The sequence below is a fragment of the Notolepis coatsorum genome (genome assembly GCF_963971535.1).
Source record: "Notolepis coatsorum genome assembly, chromosome: 5".
Lineage (NCBI taxonomy): Eukaryota > Metazoa > Chordata > Actinopteri > Aulopiformes > Paralepididae > Notolepis > Notolepis coatsorum.
The window spans coordinates 138,912,694-138,930,410 of record NC_140169.1 but is presented as its reverse complement, the minus strand read 5'-3'; the positions used below and the strand labels follow the sequence as shown (position 1 = coordinate 138,930,410).

Below are 17,717 nucleotides of genomic sequence, written 5' to 3'. Positions count from 1 at the left end.
GACAGTGTGTGATATATATATCATATTTCAATACAGCTGATTAACAAATTGTTTTACAAACTCTAATGTCAAGATTAAAAAAATTAAAATGTATTTGAAGAGTTTTAGTTTTTACAGGCACAGAAAAATATGTCCACACACACACACACGCTGACCTGGTGACTGAGCTGGTCGTAGCGGGAGTTGAAGGCCTCTAGTTTCTCACTAATGAGCTCGTCCAGGATCCCTCCGTCTATCAGCGTCTGACCCAGTTCTCTGATCTGGGTCCGGTTGTCCCCCGGATGGCGCAGAACACACTCCAGAGACTGGCGGGGGGATGGACAGACAGAGGGAGCGAGAGAGACGGAGAGAGAGAGAGAGAGAGAGGGATGGTGAGTAGACAAGCGACGGCGATAGAGAGCAGAACAGACCGACAGCACTTGCTTTGACGCCACTTTTGTTGTTTACGACGTAGGTCGTGCAATGTAGCCTGGAGTGACTCCTTTAATTAGGAGAGAGAGAGAGAGAGAGAGAGAGAGAGAGAGAGAGAGAGAGAGAGAGAGAGAGAGAGAGATGGAGTGAAAGAGACAAGGGAGGGAGATGAAGACAATCAAAGAAGAAAGAGTGAGAGTAAAGGAGACAGCAGAAGAAAAAAGGGAGATCGAGAGGGAATGAAATAAAGAAAGGCAGAGAGAAAGACAAAGGAGAGAGAGAGAGAGAGAGAACAAGAGATAGAGAGAGAGAAAAGGACAGAGAGAAAAGGACAGAGAGAGAGAAAAGGACAGAGAGAGAGAGAAAAGGACAGAGCGAGAGAGAGAGAGAGAGAGAGAGAGAGAGAGAGAGAGAGAGAGAGAGAGAAAAGGACAGAGAGAGAGAAAAGGACAGAGAGAGAGAGAGAGAGAGAGAGAGAGAGAGAGAGAGAGAGAGAGAGAGAGAAAAGGACAAAGAGAGAGAGGGGGGGGGGCCTTGTCTTGAAGGGTCTTCATCTTCCTCGATCACCATGTGACGCTACAGAGCCGGACGTGTGATTGAAGTGAGAGTGACACGGCTGCCGCAGGCCGGACAGATATAGCAACATGGACACACGGAGCTTCAGACTAACGAGGAGGATTAACAGACAGACAATCAAGGGTCTCGGGAGCACCGGGGAGCGAGACATGAAACATGCGTTTCCCGTACATGTCAACACAACACTATGAATAATGTCTCGTCTCGCATGCTGTCATCACTGCTCAGACTGGGAATACTGGTGAACTGTGCCAGTTGTTGTATCTGCGTGTATGCGTGTGAGAGTGTGTATGTGCGTGTGTATTTGCGTGTGCGTGTGTGTGCGAGTGTGTGTGTGTATGTATCTGCGTGTGTGTGTGTGTCGTACCTCCAGCGCCTGGTTCACAGCCTCCGTGCTCTCAGGCAGGTTGTCCGCAGACTGGACCTTCTCCTCCAGAGTGTTGAGCCAGCCCTGCTCCACATCCAAGTACTGGAGCAGCTCCATCCAGCAAGACCACACCTCCTAGAGAGGACACACACATGTGCAAAAGGTCAGAGGTCGGTCGTGACTTTGCACCGACTCACTTTTATTCCCCTCGCCGAAGCGACCTTCACAAATCCATGTCGTCTAACCGGAGGCTCAAGAGAAGATACTACCCACAACAAGCCACGGTTCAACAGAGCGAGAGCGACAACTAAACTAAAAATAGACGCATGCGAACTGGAAATATAATTTACGAGCACAGTGTGCAAGTTCAATGATCCCCCCCCCCACTTCCGGTAGGTTATAATACACTATTATTCATTTTAGAATTGAATTAAAGATTAATTTCTCAAAATTGTCAGCAACCTACACCACCAGTATCTCCCTGCTTGCTAGTGCCTCCTTTCTCCAAGAAGCTACGGTGAGCTTTGTTGTTGAGCAGTTAGACTCTGTAACTACAGCTCTACTGTGAGCTGTGTTAACATTTACATTTAGTCATTTAGCTGACGCTTTTATCCAAAGCGACTTACAAGTTCTGTACGACAGGTCATCAGGAAGGATACAACTCTATCAGCTGAGTAACAATATTCATCAAAGTGTTGCGTGTTACAGTGTAGTTTAGTTTATTAGGACAAGGTTAGTTAGGGTTCGATTATTTTTCTTTTTTCAGATAATGGTTGAAGAGGTACGTCTTTAGTCGATGGCGAAAGATTGGACGGGGTTCGACTGTCCAAACTGTGGTGGGTAGTTCATTCCACCATTGTGGGGCAAGGACTGAGAATAGGCGGCTTCTCTTTGATGACCCTCCGGGAGCTTGGATAGGAGTAGGTCTGAGGCGGCCAGAAGATGCAGAGCGTAGGGGTCTTGAGGGTGTGTAGTTAGAGACCATTGACCGGAGGTAGGCGGGAGCGGTTCCCTTTGCCGCACGGTATGCTAGGTCGAGGGCCTTGAAGCGGATTCGTGCAGCAATGGGGAGCCGGTGCAGGTCCCTAAGAAGTGGGGTGACATGGGTCGACTTCGGTAGGTTTGAGATCAGGCGGGCCGCTGCGTTCTGAATGAGTTGAAGAGGCTTGGTGGCAGTGGCCAGGAGGCCAGCAAGCAGTGCGTGTTGTTGAGCAGTTAGAGTAACTACAGCTCTACTGTGAGCTGTGTTGTTGTTGAGCAGTTAGAGTAACTACCGGCCTACTGTGAGCCGTGTTGTTGAGCAGTTAGAGTAACTACAGCCCTACTGTGAGCCGTGTTGTTGTTGAGCAGTTAGAGTAACTACAGCCCTACTGTGAGCCGTGTTGTTGTTGAGCAGTTATAGTAACTACAGCCCTACTGTGAGCCGTGTTGTTGAGCAGTTAAGAGTAACTACAGCCCTACTGTGAGCTGTGTTGTTGAGCAGTTAGAGTAACTACCGCTCTACTGTGAGCCGTGTTGTTGAGCAGTTAGAGTAACTACAGCCCTACTGTGAGCCGTGTTGTTGAGCAGTTAGAGTAACTACAGCCCTACTGTGAGCCGTGTTGTTGAGCAGTTAGAGTAACTACAGCCCTACTGTGAGCCGTGTTGTTGAGCAGTTAAGAGTAACTACAGTTAGGGCGGCTAGGTGGTGTAGTGGGCAAGGCACTCGCCACCAGTGTGGAGACGCTAGGATTCGCGTGTTCGAATCCAGCTCTCCACATTGTTTTCAGTTTAGCTGGTCGTCCGCAGTAATACACATTGGCCGTATTACGGGGAGGGAAAACTGAAGGGTGGGGATCGAACGTTGTGAACAAGCGACTCCTACAAGTCGGTTGGTGCGCCTGCACAGTAGAATCAGGAAGTGTCGGGGGCAGCGTGAGCCTCCCACGCGTTACTCCTCGACACTGAGAGATCGAGCTGCGCAGGTGAAAAGATGCGACTGCTGTTACCTCAAGTACCGGAGGGGACTTGTGCTATGTATGACTTAGTCCACATTGCAGCCGGCTTGTGGGAGGCAAGAAACAGCGTTCGTGACAGGGGAGGGTTGAATTGGATGATACGAAATTGGGATGGGAGGAAATATAGAAAAATGGGAGAAAAAGTGGATAAAAAAAAAAGAAAAAAGTAACTACAGTTCTACTGTGAGCCATGTTGTTGAGCAGTTAAGAGTAACTACAGCCGCGGCGGTCAGGTGGCGTAGCGGACATTTGTGCTCGTCACCAATGCAAGAGGCTGCGGTCTCGACTTCCGGAGAGTCAGCATTGCCTTGGCTCGGGCTGATCGCTATACTAACTCGTTTGGCTGAGTTAGGGGGAGGGGAGCCATGGGTGGGTCATGGGCGTTGTGGACAGCGACCCCTACAGTTCGGTCGGGGCGCCTGCTCAGCGAGGGTAGGATCTGGAGAGAGGCAGTGCGACCTTCCACACGTTACACTCTCCCGGTGAGAATCTGCGCGGCCAGGCTGGCTGCCGGCTGGCTGCACATGCGTCGGAGGAAAGCATGAGACAGTCTCCGGCCTCTCGGACCAACAGTAGGGGAAAGTGCGCAACAACCAGGAAGGGGGTTGGGAATTGGCATAACGACTAACAGTGGGATGGGAGAAAAATCGGAAAAAGAAGGAGGGGGAAAAAGATAAAAAATAAAAATAAAAAAGAGTAACTACAGCCTGGCGCTTTCAGTTAAGCGTAACTACAGCCAGGGCGGCTGGGTGGCGCAGCTGACATTGCGCTCGTCACCAACGCAAGAGACACCGGTCTCGAATCCGGCTGTCAGCGTTGCCTCCGGCTTGGGCCGGCCGTCATACTGACTCAATTGGCAGAGTTAGCGGGAGGGAAGTCGAAGGGTGGTAGTGTGGTCGTTGTAAACAGCGACTCCTACAGGTCGGTCAGGGACGCGTGCACAGCAAAGAGAGTCCGCGCTGGCAGGTGAAAAGATGTGACTGGCTGCCTCCACATGTATCGGAGGGGACATGCGATGGGCTTCTATCCTCCCTACGACCAGCCAGTGGGGGGCACATGCGAGCAACGATCAGGACAGGGGAGGGAGAATTGGCACGAGAGGAAATTGGGATGGGAGAAAAATCACAGAAAAAGGGGGAGAAAAAGTAGATAAAGAAAAAAAATAGTAACTACAGCCTGGCGCTTTCAGTTAAAGGAAAACTCAAAAATTTTGGGAAATTAGCTTATTTGCCATCTACCCTGGAGTTAGACAAGAAGATGCATACCTTTTTCTTCTCTGTGCATGCAGTAGGAGTAGGAAGACGTTTGGAACTACTGTAGGCTAATGGAGGAACCTACTTCCAGTGACTAACGCTAAGCTAGGCTAACGGTGCGCGTCTTCCTACTCCTACTGCATGCACAGAGAAGAAAAAGGGTATCGCTGCTGTCGGGACAAAACCTCATAACTCCAAAAACCCAACTTTTCAGCAGATGAAAAAAACGAACACAGATTTGAGGGTGAATAGAGTTAGGAGTTTTAGACAGATGATCGGTTTAATGCTTTCCCATTGTTTAAACTTTGTAAAACCCACACACACATATGGAGGATGAACTACGGAGTTGATTTATATAATAAAAAAAAATTAAAAAAATGGAGTTATGAGGTTTTGTCCCGACAGCAGCGGTATGCATCTTCTTGTCTAACTCCAGGGTAGATGGCAAATAAGCAAATTTCCCAAAATGTTGGAGTTTTCCTTTAAGAGTAACTACAGCTCTACTGTGAGCTGTGTTGTTGAGCAGTTACAGTAGAGTAACTACAGCCCAGCTCTTTCAGTTTCACTGGCCTCAGCGCTACAGGAGAAGACGTGCCCTGGGGGCGTACAAGGGAAGTGGTGGAGATGGCAGCGACTGTCGGAGTGAAGTCAGGGATGATACTGAAGGAGTATAAGCGGTTTGGATACTGAAGTCTACCCAACAAGCCGACCCGGTTGCCTCTGGACCAGCAGCCACAGCACTAGTGTCCATGGTGCCGACACCTTTATCTCAGATTTAGCACTTTGTGTTTTTTACAAAGGTAACCTTATGAAGCAACAACTATGAAGACACAATCAGCCTACAATCTATGTTCAGTTTCTCCAGCGTTTCTGCTGCTGAGCCATTTGGCCCGTTTGACCTACTGTACTGTACTTTTCTGCCACGGTCTACACTTTTTGCATTGCTCTTATTCTGTCTATTTTATATACTCATTTTATGTCTGCACTTTATGCATTGCTTTCATTTTGTCAGCTGAATTAGAATTGCATAGAATAATTATGCCCACATGTCTATTTTATGTCACTGCTGTGAAGCACTTTGGGCTGAAATTCTTGCATGAACGGTGCTATACAAAAGAAGTTTATTATTATTCGAATTACTTGGTAACTTATTATATTACTGCGTGACTTATATTACTACTGTGCTTCAAAGAAATATGTGTATTAATCTAGCTACCAGTGTATTTAGATCAAATGCTTTATACATCATGTAAACCTTATTCTTGCATAATTGTATTTGTGGTGTGTGGATGGCTGGTTTGAGCTACACCTGCCCTGGGTCAAGCTAACCAGACCTGGGATCAGCTACACCTGCCCTGGGTCAAGCTAACCAGACCTGGGATCAGCCACACATGCCCTGGGTCAAGCTAATCAGACCTGGGATCAGCTACACCTGCCCTGGGTCAAGCTAATCAGACCTGGGATCAGCCACACCTGCCCTGGGTCAAGCTAACCAGACCTGGGATCAGCTACACCTGCCCTGGGTCAAGCTAACCAGACCTGGGATCAGCTACACCTGCCCTGGGTCAAGCTAACCAGACCTGGGATCAGCTACACCTGCCCTGGGTCAAGCTAACCAGACCTGGGATCAGCTACACCTGCCCTGGGTCAAGCTAATCAGACCTGGATAAGTAATCAGTGTGCACAGAATAAATTGGCCATCCTCACACACACACACTACTGAGGAGAGCCTTTGTCATGATCTGCTCCTGGTTTGTTACATCTTGCCACTCTCTTCATTAAACCAGTTTGTCTTCACCATCATGTGTGCCTGTGTCTCTGTGTCGGAGAGCCTGTAAAAAGCCACTTGGTGACGTGTGGATACAAGCTTTGGATAAAAGCGTCAGCTAAATTACTTAATGTAATGTAATGTGTGGCAGCAGGGTCGACTGCTACAGTATTCAATATTACTTTTCTGTCCCGCATAATCGGCATGCTGTCCATCATTTTGGTCACGACCCTACAAGATGAAAAGGGATCGGCCATTGCATTATATTTCAGAAAGCATCGGTTTGAAAGTAAAACATTGGTTGTTGAGAATACGTTCATTTAATCTCTCTTGCGAGTGCTTGAGGGCAAATCCCTCGATTTATGGAAAGAACAAACTAAACATTAAACGACTTTCTGGTCCATCGTTTTATGAGATGTGTGCATTTTATATATGGGTATAACTCTATATAATTGTTTATGACCTACATTAAAAAAAACAATATACTGTGTAACACAATATGCTGACAGCTGACATTTGTCTTTTATATTAGAGGTACCCAGCGAACGATAATCCTAGATGTGAGACACCGCCATATTAACCCTTTCACTACCACACTACCAAAGGGTTAACCCTTTCACAGAGACAACACAGGAGGTTAACCATTTCACTGCCAATGCGACAGAAGGTTAACCCGTTCACTACCACACTACAGAAGGTTAACCGTCTGTAGTGTGGTAGTCAGGGAGCGAAATTAACTTTTTGACTCACCGGCCAGTGGCGGGTAGATGGGAAGAATCTACCCGCCAAGCATATTTCTTACCCGCCAACTTTTCTTTGATAACATTTTTTTTTATATATATATTATATAATCATACTTGTGGTTGTGTTATCTGCGATAAGATAAAGCAGGGCTCGCAACTCAGTCGTAGTTCCAAGGTGTTTTATTTGACAAAAAAAGGCAGATGCAACGTTTCGACCCTTCTGGTCTTCTTCTTCTGGTCTGCTTGAAGAAGACCAGAAGGGTCGAAACGTCGCATCTGCCTTTTTTTTTTGTCAAATAAAACACCTTGGAACTACGACTGAGTTGCGAGCCCTGCTTTATCTTATGTATTACTGTTTTTACAGTTTGGCTCAGCACCAACAAACGGAGGATGTGCGTTATTTATTTTTTCTGTGTGTTATCTGCGAGACATCGCCACCTCGCTGTCTGCAAACAGCTCCACTGTCTGTGTGTATACTCGAGTGGCCTCCAGCTCCAGCAAGGATTCTCCGGGGGTGCAGCTGGACCCTAAACGCTACATTCAGCATGCAAAAGAATTCTCCGGCGCTGCACCTGGACCCTAGTCAGCAGCCCTCACTCATGCGATGTAAACCAGGGACTCGAATACGCATGTTGTTGTTGTAGCCAGGACATTGATGCCAAGAGCTATCTGTAGCTACTGCTGGATGGCGTTGGGACAACGCCTCAGTGAACTATTTAGTTTACTGCGACATTTCGTAGTGACTAGTTACCTAGCCAACGGAGGTATTATGCACTGGACTATTGCTGGAGGATTTGTTGATGTCGGGAGCTATCCGTAGCTAGCCGGCTGGATAACGTTACACAATGCCTCGTGTATTAAACTAAGTGAATAGTTGACTGGGTCATTTTGTAACGGTAGCTAACGTTATCTCACGAAGGTCCCACACTGACTAGACTAACGTCACGGTGAGGCAATAGCCTCTGTTTACATGCAGGCATACAGGGGGTAGGAGCAGCAGTGCTAAGTGCTAACTAACGTCAATGTGACTCGGAGGCAATAGCCTCTGTTTACATGCAGCATACAGAAACAGGTGGGGAGGGGGTAGCAGCAGCAGTGCGCGGTGCGCGCTTCATGTCTGCTGAGACAGCGAGTGAGAACTCCGCTAAAGAATTTGATCATGATTTTCGGTTTTCACATGACTATTTGATTGAGCGCCACACGGCGCTCAGACGTCTCAGTGGGAGGCGCCAAACGTAAAAACTGAGCGCAAATGGCGGGTGGCGCTCTCTAGTTTCGGTCCCTGGTGGTAGTGAAAGGTTAGTGTGGTAGTGAAAGGGTTAAAGAAAACTCCTTTCACTTTAGCTATAAAAGGGGAAGAGGAGCACAGAAAGAGTGGATGGATTTCAATAGATGCACTCATTCCTTTGTTCTTATTCATGGAAGACAAAGAAATATGGGGGGGGGGGGGGCAATAATATATGACTATATTCATTAGGGATGGTACCGAACCGAAACACGTCGGTACTACCGAGTATCGAATCAAGTGATACCAAAAAAAAAAAAAAAATTATATATTTTTTTTTAACTTTTTTTTTTTTTTTTGTCAACGTTCACACGCACAATATATGCTTACCTAGGATTTTACTTGATTCAACAACAAAGCAGTCGGAGCAATGGCAAGCCGAAAACTGTCGAAATTGTAGTTATTTGAAGTTTGGATTTTTTTTTTTCACGGCTGAGGTGAACATTTCTTGAGACTAAAGTACCGGAAAAAAGGTACCGTTGGGTACCGGTATTGATTCACCGGTACCGGTACCGGTTAAAATGTGAAAGGTACCATCCCTAGGGGGGGGGGGACAATAATATATGACTATATTCATACAATATGAATCTAGGTAGCAGCAGTTCAGAGTCTGACAGTGGAACGTCGTCCCGTCTCTCTGCGTAGGAGTGTGATGAAGAACCTTCACGCTGGCCTCAGCCGACCGACCTCAATCCACTGGACTGTTATATGTGTTCCCGATTTGACAGTCGGGAGCAAATAAAAACACACACACCCACACACACACACCCACACACTGTTCACACACACACCCTGTTCACACACACTCACACACACTGTTCACCCACACACACACTGTTCACGCCGACTCACGACACATCCAGAGATATGCATTGCCGAAAGAAAGACTCGCACAACACATCCAGAGTTGAATAATAATGCATGCCAAAATAAAGTCACAGCTCCATGCGCTCTAGGGTGCAGTTGTCCCGGTTACATGACTTAAGTTTTGCGTTCGTGTCGTACAAATCAGACCATTGTGACTAGGAGGCATAGTCATAGCTCTATGGTGTTAACCCCCCCCCCCCACACACACACACACACACCCACACCTTCCCTGGGTCAGATGGTTGCTACAAAGACACAACCCTCCAACCATGACCCTAATCTATATTAGATTAGATATTATATTATTATTATTATATTATATATATTGTAACTGTTTATTGTAAGGAAAATATAACTGAGAGGGCATACATACCCTCATCTGCACCTTGACTTATTTACACTGCCTACTTGCCCATACTCGGTGTTAATTATATTGTTATATTGTTTACACTGCCTATTTTTTTTTTTTTTGTATTGTACTTTTTACTTCTCCACTGTACTATCATTTTATGACCTGTATCATGCCTTCGTGGACTATGTATTTACAGGACTCAACACTGTAATCAATAAGCGTGATCGATATTTGGAATGGCGATCAGGTATTGGAATAATCTTTTTGGATAACATTTGATCTCAGGTAAGGAATTTATTTTACCAGTTTTCACAGAGATATAAGCTTTTGCCCTATGCACGTGTGTGTGTGTGTGTGTGTGTGTGTGTGTGTGTGTGTGTGTGTGTGTGTGTGTGTGTGTGTGGCTGTGATCGCTGATGAGGAAATGAGAGAATCGATTTTTCAGCCCGCCTCTATAGCGTGCATAAGTACACATATACTATCGATAATCTAGCGTTTATTTGAAAACGATTCATAAATAGGCCGAAAAATGACAATGTTTTTGTGTATGCTAGAATATTTCAGTAAATGCCTTTTATCACGGAATCTATATATTTTCCTGAAAAACGAGGGCTTTTCAAAATGCTATAAAACGAAAATGAACCGATTAAAAAACAATCCGTTTCAACAATGTTGACAGCAAACAAGTCATTGATAAGCGACAGGCAGATTAGACACATAGCCATAATGTAAGACAGAGATTATGCGTTCACAACGCTATCATTGAAGTGGGTGGTGGCATTAAACCATGTTTCCAATGTTAATGGCTGGGCACTCAAACTAACTTTATTTTTTTTTATCCATATTTTCTCCCATCCCAATTTTCGTATCATCCAATTCAACCCTCCCCTGTCACGAACGCTGTTTCTTGCCTCCCACAAGCCGGCTGCAATGTGGACTAAGTCATACATAGCACAAGTCCCCTCCGGTACTTGAGGTAACAGCAGTCGCATCTTTTCACCTGCGCAGCTCGATCTCTCAGTGTCGAGGAGTAACGCGTGGGAGGCTCACGCTGCCCCCGACACTTCCTGATTCTACTGCGCAGGCGCACCAACCGACTTGTAGGAGTCGCTTGTTCACAACGTTCGATCCCCACCCTTCAGTTTTCCCTCCCCGTAATACGGCCAATGTGTATTACTGCGGACGACCAGCCAAACTGAAAAACAATGTGGAGAGCTGGATTCGAACACGCGAATCCTAGCGTCTCCACACTTGCCCACTACACCACCTAGCCGCCCCGGCACTCAAACTAACTGTTAATGTATATACATACAGTGGCTTGAAAAACCATCTGTGGTTCTAGTTATTAAAAGTGACAAATGAAACCACTACTTGGAAACACTGAAACAAAGTTACAACATTAGACAGTTTCCATGTAATTATAGTGCATTTTCTATGAGTGTAAAATAGATCATATATTAATAGTTAAAGGAACACGCCAACACCATGGGAAATGCGTGTATCGTCTTCTCCAGAGTCAGACAAGAAGATAGATACCGGTTTCCTCTCTGTGTGTTCAGTAGAAAGCTATCCGGCTTCAAGCTAGCCTAGTTTAGCACAGATGAATGGAAGCGAATACCACTAGCCTAGCTTAAAACTCTGGTTGTGTGTATTTCGGGCCCATACAGCTAGGCTAGACGGTCCGTATCCACTTAGGCTGGCCTGCAACTGGATTGCTTACTACTGAACACACAGTCTTATCTTCTTGTCTGATCCTGGAGAAGACGGTCAGCTGTTTCCCATAATGTCGGCGTGTTCCTTTAAAGGGAATCCCACTAGACCACACAAGAAAGCCCAGTGGAAGCGGCCGAGGTCAGCCGCCCAGTGAGCAGCTAGTAGGAGAAAACAAATCTTAAAACCTTAAAGTGAAAATTCACCCTAAAGTAGAATTCACACGTTATGTTTCCATAATTGATCAATTCAAAACGTTATTCATGTAATACCGTATGCAACGTAACTGAAACCTACTACACACAAAGCACCCAATGTAGATTTCAGTTATGTTCAGTCAACTTGTACAGACAGGATTTTATCGATTAATTCGAATGAATGATTTAGGACGATTTTGAAAAATTCAAACCGATTTTCAAAACAAATTTTTTTTTTTTTTTTATATATAGTCACCTTTTATTTTACAAAAAGTAATGTTTGGTGAAAGTTAGATTTGCACTTTATTAATCCCAATAGAGAAATTCATTCTTGTTTGATGATCAAGAGGCACATTTTATTTGTTTTAAGTGAAGTTTGGTGAAAAAGCAAGTAATTTCACTATTAATCCCAATAGGGACATTAATTTTTGTTTGATCAAGAGTAACCTTTTATATATATTATTATTATTATTATTATTTTTTTAAGTGAAGATTGGTGAAAGTTAGGTTTGCACTTCAATCCCAATAGGGAAATTCATTTTGGTTTGATCATTTTTTTATGTCAAATAAAAACAAAGGTTATTTAATTATTTCCTTGGTGTTTCTAGTTTTCAAGAGAAAACAATCGATTAAAATCGTAAATCGGATTTTTTTTTTAAATCTGAGATTTTATTTTTAGGCCATAGCGCCCAGCCCTACACCATTGGTACTGTAAGTAGGGGAATAGGGTTAGAGTTCCACAACCATCAGAACTATCCCTTTAACTGTCCAAGACCATTTAAAAACCATCAGAACTATCCCTTTAACTGTCCAAGATCATTTCAAAACCATCAAAACGAACCATTTACCTGTCCAAGACCATTTCAAAACCATCAGAACTATCCCTTTAACTGTCCAAGACCATTTCAAAACGATCAGAACTATCCCTTTAACTGTCCACAAACATTTTAAAAGCACCACTGAAAAGCTTTAGGGTGGATTTTTATTTAAAATAGCTATGCACCTCTTTTGTTTTTTTCCCAATCTGAAGAAGGGGATCTTTAGGAGAACATCCGTTTTAAAATGTCAGCTCCAATTTAGAACCCAGGAATAACTGGGGAAGAATGCGTGTTATTCTCAGGAGGCCATGCAGTCGTTTCTCTGCCCCTTAAACCAACACACATCACCCACACAAACCCACAGCTGTGGGGACACTGCACTGACTTCACGCCGTGACCCTCACCACGGACACACGCCTAACCCTAATTGACCCTAACCCTAATGTGTTGGTCGCAAAGGAAAGCAAACAGTTGCGATTGGAGGATCAAGAAAAGAGGGCGGGGTTTGAGATCCCCCAATATCCCGAGAATTGTCCTTCCCCCCCCCCCCCCCCCGACGATAGACGACCAGATGTTCCCACAAGGAAGGGCGTCAACCCATCTTTATATCCTCGTGGGGACATTTGGTCATAGGAAAGCAAGCCCCGACCACACACACACACACACACACACGCATTACCTCCAGAGTGTGACACTTGCTCTTGAAGCGGTCGCAGAGCTTCTGGTAGTTGGCCAGTACTCCTCCCAGCTCTGAGGTCAGCTCCTGTCCACTGCCACTGCCACTGCCGCCACCAGGGGGCGATGTCCTAGACACCAGCATGTTGATGCTGTCCTTCAGAATCTTCACTCTCACCTCCTTCTGCAGCACGTCCTCTTTAGCTCTCTGTAGGGGGGGGTTATGAAAATTTTATTTTGAGATTCAGAAATAGAATTAGGACAGCACAACACAATAGACGCACATGCATGCATGCACGCACACACAGACAAAACCAAACGCATTACTGCATGTGTACACACAATTTCCAGTGAATTTCTATAAGAATTCAGGATTTCTATACGGATTCATGGCCCTCATTCATTGACTTTCATGTAATGTGAAGCTAACATGTAGTATGAAGCTAATTCCAGTACCTCAGAAACCAAAACACTGGTGCAAATGCTTTTCTGGCCACGGACAGACTCGATTCTAAATCAGAATGGGCTTCTTCTGTATCTATCTGTACATATAAAAAACTATCCCTTTAAAGTGGGCTCGTCGTTTTGAAAAGGCGCCCGCGTCTCGCCGTGTGTCTCTCCTGACCTTCATCTCTTCCAGCGCTCCCTCCAGCTCCTCAGGACTCTTGTACTCGAAGTCTCGCATGAGGAACTCCTCGTCCACCTGGGCCATCCACTCCTGCATCTCCGCCAAGTCCTTCTTCAGGTTCACCTGCTTCTCCTTGCTCTCCGCCACTCGCTCCTGGTGGCTCAGTAACTATAGAGGGACAGGATTTCACATTCAGATTCAGCTTTTTTAAATGTACATACATTCAGAAAAAAAAACGTGAGATGAAAATCCATCAAAATCAGTGTTGTTGCTAATCATACATATGCTAGCCTGTTTTTTAACAATAATTTGTGATGCCATCACAAACACCGGCATTTAAAGGGTACAAATAAAAAAGATTCCTGCACCAGAATGCAGGAAATGAAGTCTTTGTAACCAAACTGGTCAGTAACATGGGTCTCCCAGTCCCTCCGCTCTGCAGTAAACAGAAAATAAATGTCCCTTCCCACTTTATTCAATCAGGAGATTATTTTACTTGTTTCAAGAACACATTTGCTTCAAATTAGTTTTTATCAGACCATTTCTGCAGTGTGGAGTTCTCTCTCCTGATTGGATAAAGTGATACACACGTAATCAAAACCATAATTTATGAACCCTTGAGGCGGAGAACCATATGTAACCATTTTGAAACATTGACAGCCCCATATTTGCGGCTGTAAAGTGGCATCCAAATCAATCTGAGAGTGAATGTGATGCATCAGCCAGAAATACTGAAGCCCTACTGTCTTTTAGGATAAATGTGCACGACACTCCCAACTTAATAATTAGGTTAGAAGGGCGGCTGATTGGCGCAGTGGGCAAGGCACTCGCCACTAACGCAGGAGATGCTGGTATCGAGCCCAGCTCTCGGCGTTGCTACCGGCTTGGCCGGTCGTCATACTAACACAATTGGCAAGTGTTAGAGGGTGGGGGGGCCGGTGGGTGGGGATTGGACGTTGTGGACAGCGACTCCTACAGGTCGGTTTGGTGACGCCGGTGCGGCGGAAACAGGAAGTATCGGGGGCAGCGTGAGCCTCCCACACGTTACTCCTCCTCGCCACTGAGAGATCGAGCTGCTGCGGTGAAAAGATGCGACAGGCTGCCTCCTTGTGTACCGGAGGGGACATGTGATGCAAGGCTCCTATCCTCACTACAGCCGACCTGTGGGAGGCATAGTCTAGCAACGTTCAAGACAGGGGAGGGAAGAATTGGAAATACGAAATTGGGATGAAAAAATTTAATAAAAAAAACATGGTTCATCTAAAAACTTTAAAACTTCCCAAGCATTCATTTCATGCAGGGCATGGAGTAAAATGATAGGTTGTTGCAATAAATGTTTGTTCTTATCGTCAACATAGCCTATAAAAAGACCAAAACCATCAAACCAACATTTCTTCTATTTACAATACCAGATTATAACTCATGTCCACAAGTCATAGAACCCCATTGTTTACCAAAAACCACTAAAACACAGAGCTGTACTGTTTGTTTTTGGTCAGTATAATTCATCATGTTAAAACTAGGGCTGAGACTTTATCGCGTTAATTTCGATTAATTACAGTAACTACAGAAAAAAATCGAACGTAAAACAAATTACGCATCTTATCGCACGTCGCGGCACTTTGCTCTCGTCTGTCGGCTCCGGGCTGCGTTTTCGCCGATCAACCAATACATTGTTGGAAAGGTAAATTTGACGCCTTTCGATCATCACCCCACTCAACCTACAGTATAGCGTGCTTCGGGTCTTGAGTGAGAAGATGAAACATCCGGCAAACGTCATTTGACAAGCCGTTCGGACGAGGAAGTCCTTTGTTTTGACTCGAGAGGCGAAATAAAGGCAGTGGACGGCCATTTTGGATAATCACGCTGAATTATTGCGGTACACACATTACAAAAACCTTTGTGAAATACTCATTTTCCATGGGATTTTTATAAACTTTGGACCTGTATGACTATAAGACTTCAGGTTATGTAACAGTTATGTTTTCCAGCTACCTCTCAGCTGGAACTTAAAAAGAGGCATCTGGCAACAAGTAAACATTAATGTGAGTACACACAACTTTTACTTCAGTGTGGTCAAACCTCTGTTACTCTATTTCATTAGCACTCAAAGTGATTTTTCTTTATTGTGTAAGAAACTTCGGAATGTTATCTTTCAAAAGAGAAAAGGTCCTTTTGCGCTATATATATATTATTCCTAAAATTGCTGCACTTTGTTAAAATTGCATTGATCTGTTGGTCTGTGTAGTAGCTAATAAACAAGATTTTGCTGCTTAAACGTATGTATAATGTATATTCATTGATTCACTCGTATACCAAAACTATTTGAATTGAAAAGTTTTGCTTTTCGCATCAAATATTGATATGCATTTAAAATGTGATTAATTAACTATAAAGTCTTGAATTAATTCGATAAAAAAATTGTATCGAGTCCCACCACTAGTTAAAGCAAGTCACAGAGCCGTACTGCTTGTTTTGGTCAGTATAATTCATCATGTTAAAACAAGTCACAGTACTGTTTGTTCTAGTCAGTATAATTCATCATGTTAAAACAAGTCACAGTGCTGTTTGTTCTGGTCAGTATAATTCATCATGGTGTTGAACACGGGCAAGATAGTTTTTCCCGGACAGCGATCGCTTTAAGTCTGTCTGAACCACCAAGTACTTCCAAGGCGAATCACTGTCACTTCAAGAGGCAGGTCCAGGAAAAAACTACAATGCATTCATTGTAATGATGAATTATACTGACCAAAACAAACAGTACGGCTCTGTGACTTGTTTTAGCAACGGACAACAATGAAGTTCTATGACTTCAGAGTATGAGCTATAATCTGGGGTTGGCTGGACGGACCATATTTGTAAGTAGAAGAAATGCATTGCTGCTTTTGGTCTTTTCGTAGGCTATGTTGACAAGGAGAAATAAAATACGATTACACCAACCTTATCCTATAAAGGTCCCATATTATACTCCTTTTCAACAATTTACTGTGAATTATTTTTATATATATATATATATATATATATATATATATATATATATATATATATATATATATATATATATATATATATCACTCAGATGATGCATTCTAGCAGCCTCTATACCCCTCTGTATACCCCTCTGTTTCAGTCCTGTTCTCATTCTAGCAGCCTCTATACCCCTCTGTTTCAGTCCTGTTCTCATTCTAGCAGCCTCTATACCCCTCTGTTTCAGTCCTGTTCTCATTCTAGCAGCCTCTATACCCCTCTGTTTCAGTCCTGTTCTCATTCTAGCAGCCTCTATACCCCTCTGTTTCAGTCCTGTTCTCATTCTAGCAGCCTCTATACCCCTCTGTTTCAGTCCTGTTCTCATTCTAGCAGCCTCTATACCCCTCTGTTTCAGTCCTGTTCTCATTCTAGCAGCCTATATACCCCTCTGTTTCAGTCCTGTTCTCATTCTAGCAGCCTATATACCCCTCTGTTTCAGTCCTGTTCTCATTCTAGCAGCCTCTATACCCCTCTGTTTCAGTCCTGTTCTCATTCTAGCAGCCTCTATACCCCTCTGTTTCAGTCCTGTTCTCATTCTAGCAGCCTCTATACCACTCTGTTTCAGTCCTGTTCTCATTCTAGCAGCCTCTATACCCCTCTGTTTCAGTCCTGTTCTCATTCTAGCAGCCTCTATACCCCTCTGTTTCAGTCCTGTTCTCATTCTAGCAGCCTCTATACCCCTCTGTTTCAGTCCTGTTCTCATTCTAGCAGCCTCTATATAGCTCTGTTTCAGTCCTGTTCTCATTCTAGCAGCCTCTATACCTCTCTGTTTCAGTCCTGTTCTCATTCTAGCAGCCTCTATATAGCTCTGTTTCAGTCCTGTTCTCATTCTAGCAGCCTCTATACCCCTCTGTTTCAGTCCTGTTCTCATTCTAGCAGCCTCTATACCTCTCTGTTTCAGTCCTGTTCTCACTCTAGCAGCCTCTATACCCCTCTGTTTCAGTCCTGTTCTCATTCTAGCAGCCTCTATACCCCTCTGTTTCAGTCCTGTTCTCATTCTAGCAGCCTCTATACCCCTCTGTTTCAGTCCTGTTCTCAACAGT

At 44.5% G+C, this 17,717-nt stretch overlaps 1 protein-coding gene across 1 annotated transcript in view; it reads right to left on the bottom strand.

Moving 5' to 3' along the window:
- Positions 1 to 17,717, bottom strand: part of LOC311228382 (utrophin-like) — a gene marked incomplete at both ends in the record, with an annotated part of 22,636 nt that overhangs the window by 957 nt on the left and 3,962 nt on the right. Inside the window, 4 exons of the mRNA XM_084314290.1 lie at positions 146 to 305; positions 1,355 to 1,489; positions 13,024 to 13,227; positions 13,645 to 13,815. Coding sequence (XP_084170416.1) covers positions 146 to 305; positions 1,355 to 1,489; positions 13,024 to 13,227; positions 13,645 to 13,815 — 670 coding nt within the window. The remainder of the gene's footprint in view (positions 1 to 145; positions 306 to 1,354; positions 1,490 to 13,023; positions 13,228 to 13,644; positions 13,816 to 17,717) is intronic.